Here is a 16584-nt window from a genome sequence, read left to right on the forward strand (position 1 = left end):
AATCTCAAATCTAAAATATATTTAGATTTGTTTAACATTTTTTTGGTTACTACATGATTCCATGTGTTATTCCATAGTTTGATGTCTTCACTATTATTCTACAATGTAGAAAATAGTACAAAATAAAGAAACACCCTGAAATTACTTGGTGTGTCCAAACTTTTGACGAGTACAGAATATGACTAAAACATTTATATAAAAACAATACTTGTCACGTAGAGTACACTTGTATTTTTATATCACTCAAATCGAATGAAATTGTGGTCAATATTGAGAGATAGAGGTATACTCCAGCAATGTTTTGCACTGTAATCCATTGGAGAGGGCTGTAGGTTTGCCACCCAGCTGGGAATGAACTGCTTCTTAGACGTAACGAAATATGGCGTTATTGATAACAACCTACTGCGCGCACATCTTTGCGTGGTTACGCCCCTCCATCGTACGTGCGCGCACCCTTCTATCGCGTGGTGGTGATCATCCATATTGCTGCTAGTGGTGGAGATTATCTTGTAATTTTAAAGTCTTTCGGACGCTTTTTATATGTTTTAATTCAACACAAACCACTCTGCGTCTTAGACTGAAGGCTATTTGGTCTAGGGGTGGAGTGGAGTAACGATAGAAACGAGTTTACTCGAGGAATACTGAACATTTACCATTCTTGAGTTGAAGGAGAATTTGGGGATATCGTGTGGAAAAGGGGAAATGGCCACTCAGGTGGAGACTCTCCTACCCAACAATCCTCTTATCAAAGAAGAGGAGCATGGGCATGCGAGCAAGACGATACAACACGGAGAGGACTGTCTGGAAAAGGGGGCCAAGCAGACGGGTGTTGCCGACGACGGTAGCAATATGAAAGCAGACAACACGGAACTGGTGGGGGTCGCAATGAAGGAGCAAAACTCCAAACAGGCAAAAGAAGAGAGTAACAATCAAGAGAAAGACATCCTGGATCAAGAAAAGCACACGACCGGACAAACGGAAGACTATGTGAAATGTAGCAAAAAGGAGTTTGCTGAAGCACCCCCGCCCAAGGTGAACCCATGGACTCAGAAAATGAATGCGGTGACCGTGGTCAACGTGAATGGACAAGCACATCATGGTTTGTATTCCTCCCATAACACGTTTTTTTGTGTGTGTGTGTGTGTGGTCACTACTGCGTTTATGGTGCATTCACTAGAGCCACTTAATAAATGCCAAGCATGATCTGCTGTCAGATATGATAGTGGGGAGTTCCTCGCAGGATAATGCTTCATTGCAAGCTTGCTCGTATCTAGTAGACTGCTCTAACTAGCTATATATAGAGCAAGGCCCCAAACTATTTCTGGAATAGTGGATTGTAAAAAAGCTTCTTCTAAGATCTAATTGGAGTTGACGTTCCAAACATGGTACTCGTCTCTTTCAGAAGATCACCTACTTAGTACATTTTTGTGCAAATGCAATAACAAACGTTGAGCTTTTGTGTGTGTGTGTGTGTGTTTAGCGTCAGGCCTCAGTTGGGTACAAGTGAGGTTTCATGTGTCGTGATATTATTTTAACACCATCGTTCCACTTACTAGACGCATGGGCGTCATTTTTCTTTTGCACAACTCGGTCTCTTTTGTGCTAGTTGCCGATGAAGTGACTTGCGAACTAATTTAACTCGTTAACATGGTTGTAATTAGACGCAGTCTGAACTGAAGCAGCAATGCGAATAACTTACCATTGTCACGGGTGACACGCGTTTTAGGTTTTAACTTTTACTGTTTAAACGCCAGCTAATAGCATAGCCATTTCTAACTAGGCACTATTTTTTTTTTTGTCCAGGTTTGTGAAGCACTGTTTACAGTGACATACTACCAATTTAGATAATTGAAGCTGTTGTTTTGAGTTGATAAATATTAGCCTAGCACGCTGAAAGTGAGTGCCGATGGCTAACAATAGCGACTAGGCCAAGGTAGCTAATCCTCATGTTGGAGCTAACAGACAGCTACCGGAATCCAAATCCACGTTATTTATAAACACTACATGTTTGACACATTGCAACAATATATATTGATGTATAATGCAAAACCCCTGAAACAATTTGCGCAGTTTTATTTAACACTTCACATGTTAAAACAAATTGCTAGGTTTATTGCAACGTCACGTGTCCTCTCCACGTGTTCCCTTCCGCAAAGGAACAAAATAGTTGTATTTAAAACAAAACAACAAAAAAAAAATAATAATAATGTAGCTGGCGATGTTTATTACGAATTTATAACCATTTTTAATTGGTGTCTCCTCGTAGAACATGTCAAGTTGTGTGTTAAATTTAGACTGTCGTTACGGGTAGATGACTGGCTCTTGAATTGTAATGATTCATCCATCTCATGGTCACATTGCTAGCATGGAGCTAGCCACTTAGCTATGCTAGCCACTTAGCTAGATATAAACGTGGACAAGACCATTTGGTTGCATGTGGGACTTGTCGCCAAAGACGACCAGTCGGATCCGCCCGATAAAGAATATGTAGGAAGGACGTGGTTTTAATCACTAGTTAGTTAGCCGAAGTCAACCACATGCGTTTTGACACCGATATTGGGAGGAGACCGGTGCAAAAAAAAAAAAAAAAAAAAAATGTGTATCCCAGAATTCCTCAGTAGTTATGTCAAGACAACGTGGTCCGCTCAGCCATGTGATCTTTTTTTCTTCTTTAATCGTCGATTTATAACGGTGATAACTAATGGTTGGTATATTCTAACAGCAGATCACGTCAAAGTGTGGTCGTTGTCATATTATTTAGGGGACTTTTGTTTGCTTGGCTGTTGCGGTAAATGACAAAACGGGCGTAAACAATGCAACTAGGCCTCACTGCTCAGACGCTCTCCCCTCCCCCACGCACAGTCAGCCAGCTAGCTACTAGCTAGTGTTGCTAGTATCATCAAGTCTGCCACATGTTGGTTTGATACATGGCGAAATGTTATGCAATTACTGTGAAATCTAATGTGAATTGATTCAAACACCGTTTTCTTAATCACCAAAACTGTAATTCAATGTAAGATTTTAAGGTAGTTGACATGTACAAATATTGTCATGTTTTCCTAAAGTCTATTTTCATGGCATCTCAATTGGCTGAAACGCCAGTGATATTCAAGAATCATTGTCTTACCCCTCGAGAAATGCTGGTTGGGGAATCCAATACGGATGTACACTGATGAGCTGCACATGGAGTATGGTACACGTTGTGCCATATGTCTACATCTTCACAGATCCCTACTCATGTCTCTGATATTATCATGCTTCCTTGAAGCATGGACTATCCCCCAATAAACAGCTTTAACAAGGGACAATTTTTTTTAAAATTAAATGAACATATAGCTAGATTTGTTCAACCAATGTCTTGGGATGTGGCTTCATTTTGCATTAGACTAGAGGTCTGAAAACACCTGTTACAACTTTGATTTGAACGTTTCATAACCTTTTTAAGTCTTAATGTTATTTGTCTGGTTGATATTTTGAGGTTATTTGCTTATGCCGTTTGGTACTAAACCTGTTTGTGTCCTATTACCCCTTACAGATGCTTACTTGTTGCCATATTCTCACCAAGTTGGATAAGTACAGGAAGGAAGGGAGGGACTGAAGCACGTTTTGAAGAGTTAAACTGACCATATTTTATTTTTGTCAAATCTCATCTTGGATGTTTTACTTGAGTCTAGTATGTATGTATGTATTATAAGGGCTCAGACACCAATAGAGATTTAGTACACCAATTTAAAAATATATATATATATATTTTACATTGTGTGTAAAAAGTCAGCAGTCAGACATTTACATTGGGTGTAGAGGTCGACTGATTATGATTTTTCAACACCGATACCGATTATTGGAGGACCATAAAGCCGATACCAATTAATCAGCCAATTTTTTTACATTTATTTATTTGTAATAATAATTACAACAATACTGAATGAACACTTTTAACTTAATATAATACATCAATAAACCCAATTTAGCATAAAGTAAATAATGAAACATGTTCAATTTGGTTTAAATAATGCAAAAATAAAGCGTTGGAGAAGAAAGTAAAAGTGCAATATGTGCCATGTAAGAAAAGCTAACGTTTAAGTTCCTTGCTCAGAACATAAGAAAGCTGGTGGTTCCTTTTAACATGAGTCTTCAATATTCCCAGGTAAGAAGTTTTAGGTTGTAGTTATTATAGGAATATTTCCCACTATATCATTTGTATTTCATTAACCTTTGACTATTGGATGTTCTTATAGGCACTTTAGTATTGCCAGTGTAACAGTATAGCTTCCGTCCCTCTCCTCGCTCTTCCCTGGGCTCGAACCAGCAACACAACGACAATTAGTGCGCACTAACTAGCTAGCCATTTCACTTCGGTTACACAAGCCTCATCTCGGGAGTTGATAGGCTTGAAGTCATAAACAGCGCAATGCTTGACGCACAACGAAGAGCTGCTGGCAAAATGCACAAGTGCTGTTTGAATGAATGTTTACGCGCCTGCTTCTGCCTACCGCCGCTCAGTCAGATACTTGTATGCCTAGTCAGATTATATGCAACGCAGGACACGCAAGATAATATCTAGTAATATCATCAACCATGTGTAGTTAACTAGTGATGCTTGATTGTTTTTTACAAGATACGTTTTTATAAGATAAGTTTAATGCTAGCTAGCAACTTACCTTGGCTTACTGCATTCGCGTAACAGGCAGCCTCCTTGTGGAGTGCAATGAGAGAGAGGCAGGTCGTTATTGCGTTGGACTAGTTAAGGTTGCAAGATTGGATCCCCCGAGCTGACAAGGTGAAAATCTGTCGTTCTGCCCCTGAACAAGGCAGTTAACCCCACTGTTCCTAGGCCGTCATTGAAATACCGACTTGCCTAGTTAAATAAAGATTAAATAAAGGTGTAAAAAAATCGGGGCCCAAAAATACAGATTTCGGATTGTGGTGAAAAATTGAAATCGGCCATTCCGATTAATCGGGCAACCTTTAATTGGGTGGTCCCTAAAACACAGCGTACTGAATGATTGGCACACCAGCGCTAGATCAGGACTCTCCAGCCCTGTTCCTATAGAGCTTAAAGCCAATTTGTGCTTGATCGGGAAAGGTGGTCAGAGGATCCGTATTGTAGGTGTGGCTCCGGAAGCATGTAGGGGTCAAATTGAACTCTGCATCGCTGTGCGCCTTCCAAATTTTGTAACAATGCGGGGGGCTCTGTATAGCTCCTGCATTGACATGATTGGTTGATGGTGGGGGGGGGGATCATGTGTAAACTCAATCTCACTTCCTTGACAAGATCTTTGAGTGCCCTGACTTATGCAGAGGCTCTATCACCGGAAGTGCTGCACGGCCAATGCAGGTGTCTGATTGACCATGCAGCGCCTTTTACTGTCCGGTGGGTTTTACCGCCAACCCTAATCTAGCGCACCAGATTCTAATAATTATATGGTTTATAAACTGAACCAAGTTAGTTACAACTGTGGTTGGAGTGAAAAACCTACAGGAGGGTAAGCTGACCAGGAATGAGTTTGATGTCCTGATCTAAATTCAGTGCGGGGTGTGTGGAAGCCTCAAAGTTTTGCTGACTTGTTTTGGCGACTTGGGTCAGGAATGACTGTCAGCATTTCTTTAGTGCTCTGGAACCTTCAAACAAGTAAAAAATTGAGGCACTTTTAATTGCATTCGTACTAGTATAGGGCTCTCCAACCATGTTCCCGGAGTCTCTGTAGGCTTCAATTTGAACCCCAGTTTAAATATAAAACACATTTTTATTTATTTTATCTTTATTTAACTAGGCAAGTCAGTTAAGAACAATTTCTTATTTACAATGACAGCCAAACCCGGGGCCAATTATGCACCGCCTTATGGGACTCCCAATCACGGCTGGATGTGACGCAGCCTGGATTGGAACCAGGCTGCGTATTATTTACAATGCAGTGTCTTATACCACTGCGCCACCGGGGATCCCAAGTGGTAGTAGTCAGGTCAAAATTAGCATGATGACTGTCTCTCCGGTGTCTTCGTTCTCACCGGTCTGTCTGCGTTCTCACCCACGAGAGGAGACTCTTTGTTGTTGCCCTGAAACAGAAGGCTACTAGTGAATTGTCCTGAGCCTTTGTAGTTTCAAAGGTGTCAGGACTCTGCTGGGGGTCACAACCTGGTATTGCTGATGTGTAGATGGCTAATGTGGGATCACAGTGCAGTAAATCTTTATTCATGGACGATGAATGAGAGTTGAGGCGGCTAACCTGTAGGGTTTTACCTTCAGTTCGGCTGGCGGCTAGCTAACTTGTGGGTTTTACCTTCAGTTCGGCTGGTGGCTAGCTAACCTGTGGGTTTTACCTTTAGTTCGGCTGGTGGCTAACCTGTGGGTTTTACCTTCAGTTCGGCTGGCGGCTAACCAAACAAGTACCGTCCCAGCCCAAAAAAAAAAAAAAGGAAGTCGACCAGAAGTCGTCTGTTCTTTCGACCAGTCGATTTAAGTCTACATTTTAAAATGTGGATTTTTCCATATATAGACACCCTATGTGTTTTAGTGAAATCGACTATACAGGCATTTAGCTCACTGATGACTTGAGGGAACCTGTCCCGACCGTCCTCCTCTACTGGCTTTCACAGACGCTGCCCTATTTCTCCAGAAGTTGCCGGTAATGGCCCACGGGAGGAATTGGCAAACTCATGTGGGGAATACCAGTTAATCTTATCACTTCTACCGATCTGCGTGCCAGTTATGGTTTTCATATGCACATTGATGAGGAACAGTTTCATTTACATCTTTGTATTTCATAATAATTGTGATGTGGTTAATCATGTGGTTAACCTATAATTAAAAAAAAATCACATTTTATTGTCATTGCCAACTATGTAAAAACAGCCTATAAAGCCAACAAATAAAAACAATGCAGTCTGCAGGTAGAACATTTCCTGATTTAAAAAAAAATAAATGTCCTATAAATCATATTGGCCAAGCGTGGCCCATCTGCAATGAACTTGAAACATTGTATCAACTAATAACTTGGGTCCAGCCTGAAGCTACTTAAAACAATGTATAAAATATTCTGGGCCCTCAGAGTTTACCGCTCCATTGTGCATGTAGGCCTATTGTATGACTTTACACCAGATCAGAGTATGATATTTTTCCCTTTCACGTTGAGTGGTTATCAAAAGGGGGAGAGCTGGAAAGATTTTTCAAAACACTATCAGATCCCCAAATGGGAACATTTCTATGCCTACTTCTATGTGTAATCAGGCCTGGTAGCCAATAGGCTTACTTCTATGTGTAATCAGGTGCGTGTCCTTACTCAACATTGACAGGAGCGGTCCAAACTAGAGGTCGACAGATTATGATTTTTCAACGCCGATACCGATTTTATTGGAGGACCAAAAAAGGCCGATACCGATTAATCGGACAATTTATTTTTTATTTTTACACATTTATTTGTAATAATGACAATTACAACAATACTGAATGAACACTTATTTTAACTTAATATAATACATCAATAAAATCAATTTAGCCTCAAATAAATAATGAAATATGTTCAATTTGGTTTAAATAATGCAAAAACAAAGTGTTGGAGAAGAAAGTAAAAGTGCAATATGTGCCATGTAAGAAAGCTAACGTTTAAGTTCCTTGCTCAGAACATGAGAACATATGAAAGCTGGTGGTTCCTTTTAACATGAGTCTTCAATATTCCCAGGTAAGAAGTTATAGGTTGCAGTTATTATAGGACTATTTCTCTCTATACCATTTGTATTTCCTTTGACTATTGGATGTTCTTATAGGCACTTTAGTATTGCCAGTGTAACAGTATAGCTTCCGTCCCTCTCCTCTCTCCTACCTGGGCTCGAACCAGGAACACATCGACAACAGCCACCATCGAAGCAGCGTTACCCATGCAGAGCATGGTGAACAACCACTCCAAGTCTCAGAGCGAGTGACATTTGAAACGCTATTAGCGCGCACTCCGCTAACTAGCTAGCCATTTCACAATATCAACGCGTTACAGGGAAGACATCCTCCTACCTCATGTGGTACCCTTCCTGCAGGCTCACCCTGACATGACCCTCCAGCATGACAACGCCACCAGCCATACTTCTCATTCTGTGTGTGATTTCCTGCAAGACAGGAATGTCAGTGTTCTGCATTGGCCAGGGAAGAGCCTGGATCTCAAACCCGTTGAGCACTTCTGGGACCTGTTTGATCGGAGGGTGAGGGCTAGGGCCCCCCCAGAAATATCCGGGAACTTGCAGGTGCCTTGGTGGAAGAGTGGGGTAACATCTCACAGCAAGAACTAGCTAATCTGGTGCAGTCCATGAGGAGGAGATGCACTGCAGTACCTAATGCAGCTGGTGGCCACACCAGATACTGACTGCTACTTTTGATTTTGACACCCCCCTTTGTTAAGGGACACATTATTCCATTTCTGTTAGTCGCATGTCTGTGGAACTTGTTCAGTTTGTCTCAGTTATTGAATCTTGTTATGTTCATACAAATATTTACATGTTAAGTTTGCAGAAAATAATTGCATTTGACAGTGAGAGGATTTAAAAAAAAAAAATTGTTACTGAGTTTATATACATACATATTTACTACTGCTCGACCATAAATCTTGTTCGACCAGCAGCCTATCGACCAAACAATCGACCAGTCGAATAATTGGGGTGAGCCCTTAACCTCTCTCCTCTCAACTATTTTGTGCTGGTCAAGGGCAGTCAGGTCTGGAGTGAACCAAGGGCTCTATCTGTTCCTGGTTCTACTTTTTTGAATGGGGCATGCTTATTTAAGATGGTGAGGAAAGCACTTTTAACCTCTCTGGGATATGTGGGACGGTAGCTTCCCAACTGGCCAACATCCAGTGAAAATGCAGAGCGCCAAATTCAAATAAATTACTATAAAAATTTAACTTCCATGAAATCAAACATCAATATACCAAATTAAAGCTACGCTTGTTGTGAATCCAGCGAACGTGTCAGATTTCAAAAATGCTTTTACGGCGAAGGCAAACGATGCTATTATATGAGAATAGCACCCAAGCAAACAAACACAGACCATCATCACAAAACACAGAAATGAAGATCTAATTCATGCCTTACCTTTGACGAGCTTCTTGGATTCCCAATGAAAACCCATTGAAAAGAGTGACACCCCCAAAAAAAAAACAACAACAATCTGAACGGTTTGTCCTCAGGGTTTCGCCCGCCAAAAAAGTTCTGTTATACTCACAGACATGGTTTAAATAGTTTTAGAAACTTCAGTGTTTTCTAACCAAATCTACTAACAATATGTACATCTTAGCTTCTGGGCCTGAGTAGCAGGCAGTTTAATTTGGGCACGCTGTTCATCCAAAATTCCGAATGCTGCCCCCTACCCTAGTGAAGTCATTGGTGACGGGGCAGGATTTTCACGTCCGGATGAAATGCATGCCCGAATTCAACTGCCTGCTACTCATTCCCAGAAGATGTGGTTGAAGTTTAAAAAAAATTTTTTTTGTATACTGTGAAATCAGAATGGAGAAAGACTTGTATGAAATCACTTGAAATCAATGTTTTATTGCCACTCTAGGGTCATACACTACTCATAAAGCAACTGTAGACATTTTATTATTCAAAAACATTAAATACTGTCAAATATTAGAAAAATATTGTGATATATTTTTGCCATTTTTACCCAGCCCTAGTCTTGTGGTGGAGTAGACTTCTTTTTTTTGTCAGGTTTTTCCCTCAGAACAAAATGGCCATGTCCTCTTTTGACCCGACAGTATGAACTATGTATTCAGCTCTGAATTTTTGTTTGAGAAAGCCCCCTTTGGGTTCATTGCGGTACCAGTCTACCATGATAATAGGCAGAAAAAGAAAGCCCTTAATTTCTCTCGGCTATTTCCATAGATCAACGCCGTCTCCCCAGGTTTGTGTCTCAGCTCTGGCCTTTAAAAAAACAAAAACGTTTTTTTTTTTTTTTATCTTTAAAGAGCTGCATCTGTCTGGGCACAGCGATATGGATACATCCCAGTGAAAACTCACTGTTCTAGGGTGTGGGGTGGGTGGCCACAGGCAGAGACAGTGACCTCTCTACAGCTCAACCAGCAGTGTAGTGTCTGAGCCTGTTACTCGGCGGGTGGTGATGTCACCCTTCTGATCACGTGAACTAGTAAGAGTCTTCAAGAGTGGTGTGTGTGTGTGTGTGTGTGTGTGGGATGGGGAGGGAGGGGCAGTGTGGCTGCTGGTGGCATGCATCCTGTCCTTTTCCTCCATATTTGGTTCCCACCGGCCTCAGTCATCCCGTGCTGCAGCAGCTCTCCTACTGTGCTCCTTGAATCTAATCCGACCCACTTCTAGATCGGCTTCTGGCCGAAATAACTCATGCTTTAAAAAAAAAAAAAAGAATAAACAAGATTTATTTGGTATCTTTTCATGTCTGCTGCGTGAGGATTTAATAAGCACTTCTCACATGCTCTAATTAAGCTCTCAGACAGACATCCCATTTATAGGTTGCTTGCTTTGATTATCTTGTTTGTGGCAACTGGGATGTTTAATCCAATTGCAAATGTTAGCTGTTGTGCTGTGCTTCTTACTGTGGCTTTGCAACACAGCTGAGCTGAGTACAAACATACTACGTGTCCTAAAGTAGCAACATGATTGGCTAGCAGTGCCCCCCCCTTGTACAGTGTTTAAGACTTACGTAGCACAGTGCTTATTAATAGCCCCCATATCGTGTTTTTGTTGTTTGTTGTTGCTGATTTTCAGGGACTTTGCACTGTAACTGTCCTGAGAATGAGGCTGTGTTCTCCACCTGAAGAGGTTTGGAAGGGGATGGAGGGGGCTATGAGAATGAGCTAGTAGGATGGGAAGAGGGAGTGACGCGAGGTGGATAGAGGGAAGCTGGTGGTGGTGGTGTGTGGGGGGGGAAGGGCCGCCGCCGCCGCCATGACAGCTGGCTAATGCTAATCATTGCCTCTGGCTGTGTGTGCACACGACTGCAGAAACTTGCTCTGATCTTGACTGCAGAGAGGGAGAAATGGACTGAGAGAGGGAGAGAGGGGGGAGGGAGAGGGGGAGAGAGAGAGGGGGAGAGAGGGAGGGAGGGAGGGAGAGAGGGGGAGAGACTGGGCCTAGTGCTGCATTTCACAGGAGCTGTCACAGGGCTGCAGCCCACGTGGTTGACGATCCCTCACAGGTGGAGACTGGACCAGAGCGACTTGCTGCTGGGCTGAACACACTGGAGTGGTGTTCCAGGACACTTAACAATGCGCTCACCAGGTTGAGCACACTGCTGTACTTCCCTTGAAGTCCTTACTACACACACCACACGGTCATATATATATTTTACTAAAAGTGTAATTGTTTCAATTTCTTTACTTTTGGGGAAAAAGACGGCACCTTGATGTTGATCTGGAGACATCATTTCACCTTTGTTTTACAGTGTAAAACTTCCCATCAGCTAAACTGAAATTGTATTAAAATATGAACAGAGGCTCTTATGTACCATATTCCAGGTAATCACGTTTTTATTTCTGATAACGCATGTTTGGTTATGCCTTATCGCCGGTATTCTGCACTACAGGCAACAGCAGGGATCATCAACTAGATACCATCTCTACCCTCTCACCATCTCTACCCTCTCTCTCTCTCACCTTCTCTACCCTCTCTCTCTCTCACCTTCTCTACCCTCTCTCTCTCTCACCTTCTCTACCCTCTCTCTCTCTCACCTTCTCTACCCTCTCTCTCTCTCTCTCTCTCTCTCACCTTCTCTACCCTCTCTCTCTCACCTTCTCTACCCTCTCTCTCTCACCTTCTCTACCCTCTCTCTCTCTCTCTCTCACCTTCTCTACCCTCTCTCTCTCACCTTCTCTACCCTCTCTCTCTCTCTCTCTCTCTCTCACCTTCTCTACCCTCTCTCTCTCACCTTCTCTACCCTCTCTCTCTCACCTTCTCTACCCTCTCTCTCTCTCACCGTCTCTACCCTCTCTCTCACCTTCTCTACCCTCCTCTCTCTCTCTCTCACCTTCTCTACCCTCTCTCTCTCTCTCTCAACTTCTCTACCCTCTCTCTCTCTCTCTCTCTCCTTCTCTACCCTCTCTCTCTCTCTCTCTCAACTTCTCTACCCTCTCTCTCTCTCTCTCTCAACTTCTCTACCCTCTCTCTCTCTCTCACCTTCTCTACCCTCTCTCTCTCTCACCTTCTCTACCCTCTCTCTCTCTCTCTCTCTCACCTTCTCTACCCTCTCTCTCTCTCACCTTCTCTACCCTCTCTCTCTCTCTCACCTTCTCTACCCTCTCTCTCTCTCACCTTCTCTACCCTCTCTCACCTTCTCTACCCTCTCTCTCTCTCACCTTCTCTACCCTCTCTCTCTCCTCTCTCACCTTCTCTACCTTCTCTACCCTCTCTCACCTTCTCTACCCTCTCTCACCTTCTCTACCCTCTCTCACCTTCTCTCCCTTCTCTCACCTTCTCTCCCTCTCTCACCTTCTCTACCCTCTCTCTCTCTCACCTTCTCTACCCTCTCTCTCTCTCTACCCTTCACCTTCTCTACCCTCTCTCTCTCACCTTCTCTACCCTCTCTCTCTCTCTCTCACCTTCTCTACCCTCTCAGGCCCCCTCAAAAAGAAAAACTACTACTGTTGCTGACCCTGAACCACTGATTAGCAGACGCTCTTACGTTTTTATTTCTGATAACGCATGTTTGGTTATGCCTTATCGCTGGTATTCTGCACTACAGGCAACAGCAGGGATCATCAACTAGATACCATCTCTACCCTCTCACCATCTCTACCCTCTCTCTCTCTCACCATCTCTACCCTCTCTCTCTCTCACCGTCTCTACCCTTCTCTCTCTCACCTTCTCTACCCTCTCTCTCTCTCACCTTCTCTACCCTCTCTCTCTCTCTCCTTCTCTACCCTCTCTCTCTCTCTCACCTTCTCTACCCTCTCTCTCTCACCTTCTCTACCCTCTCTCTCTCTCTCTCTCACCTTCTCTACCCTCTCTCTCTCACCTTCTCTACCCTCTCTCTCTCTCACCTTCTCTCTCTCTCTCTCTCACCTTCTCTACCCTCTCTCTCTCTCACCTTCTCTACCCTCTACAGGCCCCCCCCAAAAAGAAAAACTACTACTGTTGCTGACCCTGAACCACTGATTAGCAGACGCTCTTATCCAGTGCGACTTACACGAGCAATTAGAGTTAAGTGCCTAGCTGAAGGACGAATCAACAGATTTTTCACCGAGTTGGCTTGGGGATTTGAACCAGCGACCTTTCGGGTTACTGGCCCAACGCTCTTTAACTGCCAGGCTACCCCTTGGTGTAGGCCATTCGAGAGACAGCCCGTCTTCTCACAGCTGACCTTTTTAAAAAATATCTGATTTGCATGGAGCACAGTGTGGAAGGCATGCCTAATACCCACGTGGGATACATCGTTCACCACTGAACACGCCATCCTTGAGTTTGGTCTGTGTTCAAGAGGAACCGTTTTGAAGAGAGGGCATGTACAAAGTCAAGCTTTTCTAAAAATGTTCATTCCCTCTTGACAGTTTGAAACTGTATTACTGCGGTCCCTGAATCATTTTACTCTCCTGCGTCTTAACCTTAACCTGTGTGTTGAAAGTTTTTTTTGTTGTTGTTGCTTTTGTACCAATGCCTTTTATTAGCTTTTTCATAGAGCGAGACCCTTTTTGCCCAGTTCTTTTAATCAGTGTGACAATGGGGTTTGAACGCTACTGCTTAAGTGTGAAACACACCATGTTAAGACCTCTTATCTTCGTTTGAGCATTATTTTTAAATGTATTTTTTTTGTTGTCGTTTGAAAGGTCTTACTGAAAACACCCTGAGTTCACTATCAGCTTTGCTTGATAACATTTAGGATTTTGAGAATGGGGGACATTTATCTTTCGAAAGTTAATGGTTAATTTTTTTTTGTTTTTTTTTTGACCAGAGTACATGCACCTTTTTTTTATTTTTTATAAAACGAGACTGGCTTGTTGCCGAGAGTAAGGCTGTTGCCTGAAAATCAGTAGCTTAGGTGGTGTAATAAAATAACATTCTTAGTTGGGCTCTGGCATGAGTTCTTGCGATAGAAAACGATTGGTGTCGTCAGCTGTGGGGATGTAGCTTTCGGGACGTCAACACCTTTTATCTAATAAATAGTTGAGGAAACCATTTTGTTAGCACATGGCAATCAACAGGCCCCATAACCCCCCTCCCCTGCGCACAACTGTTTGCCCAATTCTTCAGGTCAGAAGTGTTCAAGTTCTTTGACAGCCATTACCTTCGACTGTGGAACTCTCGGGTAATCCACCCCCTATCAAAAAGGTCAGGAGGTCATTAGAGAGGGTCATAGTCCATCTTTAGTCCTATGAGTTCAGTTCCACCTTGCCCTCACGCCGCTCTGGATTGGCCCAGTTGGCTTGGCTCCTCCTTTTTATGTTTGGTAACCACACATTCTTTTATTCAGAGGTGAAGATCTGTCGCAATCTTATTAAGTGTTGAAGATGAATATGATGAATCCTACAGATGGGTCAGTTGACGAGTGGCGCAGCAGTCGAAGGCCGTGCTTGAGGCGTCACTACAGACCCGGGTTCGATCGCGGGCTGTGTTGTCTTGCCCCGAAAGACCCATGAGGCGGCGCACAATTTGGCCCAGCGTCGACCGGGTTAGGGGGAAGGTTCATGGCTGGGATGTCCTTGTACCCATCGCGCTCTAGCGACTCCTGTGGCGGGCCAGGCGCAGTGCACGCCGACACAGTTGTCAGTTGTACGGTGTTATCCTCCGACGCATGGGTGCGGCTGGCTTCAGGGTTAAGCGAGCAGCGTGTCAAGAAGCAGTGTGGCGTTGCAGGGTTGTGTTTCGGAGGACGCATGGCTCTTGACCTGCGCCTCTCCAGAGATGGGACAAGATTAACTACCAATTAGATATCATAAAATTGGGGTGAAAAGATGTCAAATAAATAAAGTTATGCATGCTTGGGAAGGGTTTTGGCAGAAGATGGGCAGAAAACTACTGCTTTAGAATAGAACCAAAGTTTTTTTCCCTACTGGTCTTGGCTCTGTTCACCTGAATCCTCGTTAGTTACTGCACAGGTAGCCCCTCCCTGTTTCAGTAAATTTTCTTCCGTTCATTACCTAGGTAAATATGACCCTGTCCCAGCTCGTAACGGGGGATGCCGTGAGCACTGTTTGAGAGTGACATCTGGAGTACTGCAGCCATCAGCACTTTGGGTGGGGGGTGGGGGGTGTACTCATCCTCCTACTCATTGTAGCTGTCGGGTCAGTCACCATGCCTATCTTTAGTTGCTAATTGGTGGATTTGTTAATCCACATGAAAGGATTGTAATGCGAGTCTAATTTAAATCTGTACATTGAAACGCAGTTTTTTTTTCCCGTCCTTTTATTACAATTATATTTTTATCAAAACTATGAAATGATACATATGGAATCATGTAGTAACCAAAAAAAGTGTTAAACAAATCAAAATATATATTTTCGATTCTTCAAATAGCCACCCTTTGCCTTGATCGGAGCTTTGCATGCTATTGGAATTCTCTCGACTAGCTTCACCTGGAATGCTTTTCCAACAGTCTTGAAGGAGTTCCCACATATGCTGAGCACTTGTTGGCTGCTTTTCCTTCGCTCTGCGGTCCAGCTCATCCCAAACCATCTTAATTGGGTTGAGGTCGGGTGATTGTGGAGGCCAGGTCATCTGATGCAGCACTCCATCTCTCTCCTTCTTGGTCAAATAGCCCTTACACAGCCTGGAGGTGTGTTTAGGGTCATTGTCCTGTTGGGAAAAAAACGATAGTCCCACTAAGCGCAAACCAGATGGGATGGCGTATCGCTGCAGAATGCTGTGGTAGCCATGCTGGTTAAGTGTGCCTTGTAATTCTAAATAAATCACAAGACCGTGTCACCAGCTAAGCACCATCACACCACCGCCATCCTTCACGGTGGGAACCACACATGCGGAGATCATCCGTTAACCTACTCTGTGTCTCACAAAGACACGGCGGTTGGAACCAAAAATCTCATTTGGACTCATCACACCAAAGGACAGATTTCCACCGGTCTAATGTCCATTGGTTGTGTTTCTTGGCCCAAGCAAGTCTCTTATTATTATTCATGACTTAAAGTAATGGACTGTCATTTCTCTCTTGCTTATTTGAGCCATAATATGGACTTGGTCTTTTAGCCCTATTTGGTATCTTCAGTATACCATCCCTACCATGTCACAACACAACTGTTTTGGCTCAAACGCATGAAGAAGGAAAGAGATTCCACAAATTAACTTTTAACAAGGCACACCTGTTAATTGAGATGCATTCCAGGTGACTACCTCATGAAACTGGTTGAGAGAATGCTATGAGTGCAAAGCTGTCAAGGCAAAGGGTGGCTACTTTGAAGAATCTCAAATACACAATATATTTTGATTTGTTTAACACTTTTTTGGTTACTACATGATTCCATATGTATTATTTCATAGTTTTGATGTCTTCACTATTATTCTACAATGTAGAAAATAGTGAAAATATAGAAAAACCCTTAAAATGAGTAGGTCTCCAAACTTTTGACTGGTACTCAGTGCATTCGGGAAAGTATTCAGACCCCCTCAACTTTTTCCACA

The 16584-nt window shown here is 43.1% G+C and overlaps 1 protein-coding gene across 6 annotated transcripts in view; it reads left to right on the forward strand.

Moving 5' to 3' along the window:
* Positions 1–435: 435 nt before the first annotated feature.
* The window catches only part of larp1 (La ribonucleoprotein 1, translational regulator), a 59067-nt gene continuing 42918 nt past the window's right edge, over positions 436–16584 (forward strand). For 5 of the 6 annotated variants that reach the window (XM_042309598.1, XM_042309600.1, XM_042309601.1 and 2 more), the window contains exon 1: positions 437–1099. In XM_042309598.1, the coding sequence (XP_042165532.1) occupies positions 703–1099 (397 nt within the window). In that variant the 5' untranslated portion in view covers positions 437–702. Of the gene's footprint in view, positions 1100–16584 lie in introns of all 6 variants that reach the window. The other variant, XM_042309603.1, reaches the window with a different exon arrangement.

The sequence above is a fragment of the Oncorhynchus tshawytscha genome, linkage group LG30 (assembly GCF_018296145.1).
Source record: "Oncorhynchus tshawytscha isolate Ot180627B linkage group LG30, Otsh_v2.0, whole genome shotgun sequence".
NCBI classification, from domain to species: domain Eukaryota; kingdom Metazoa; phylum Chordata; class Actinopteri; order Salmoniformes; family Salmonidae; genus Oncorhynchus; species Oncorhynchus tshawytscha.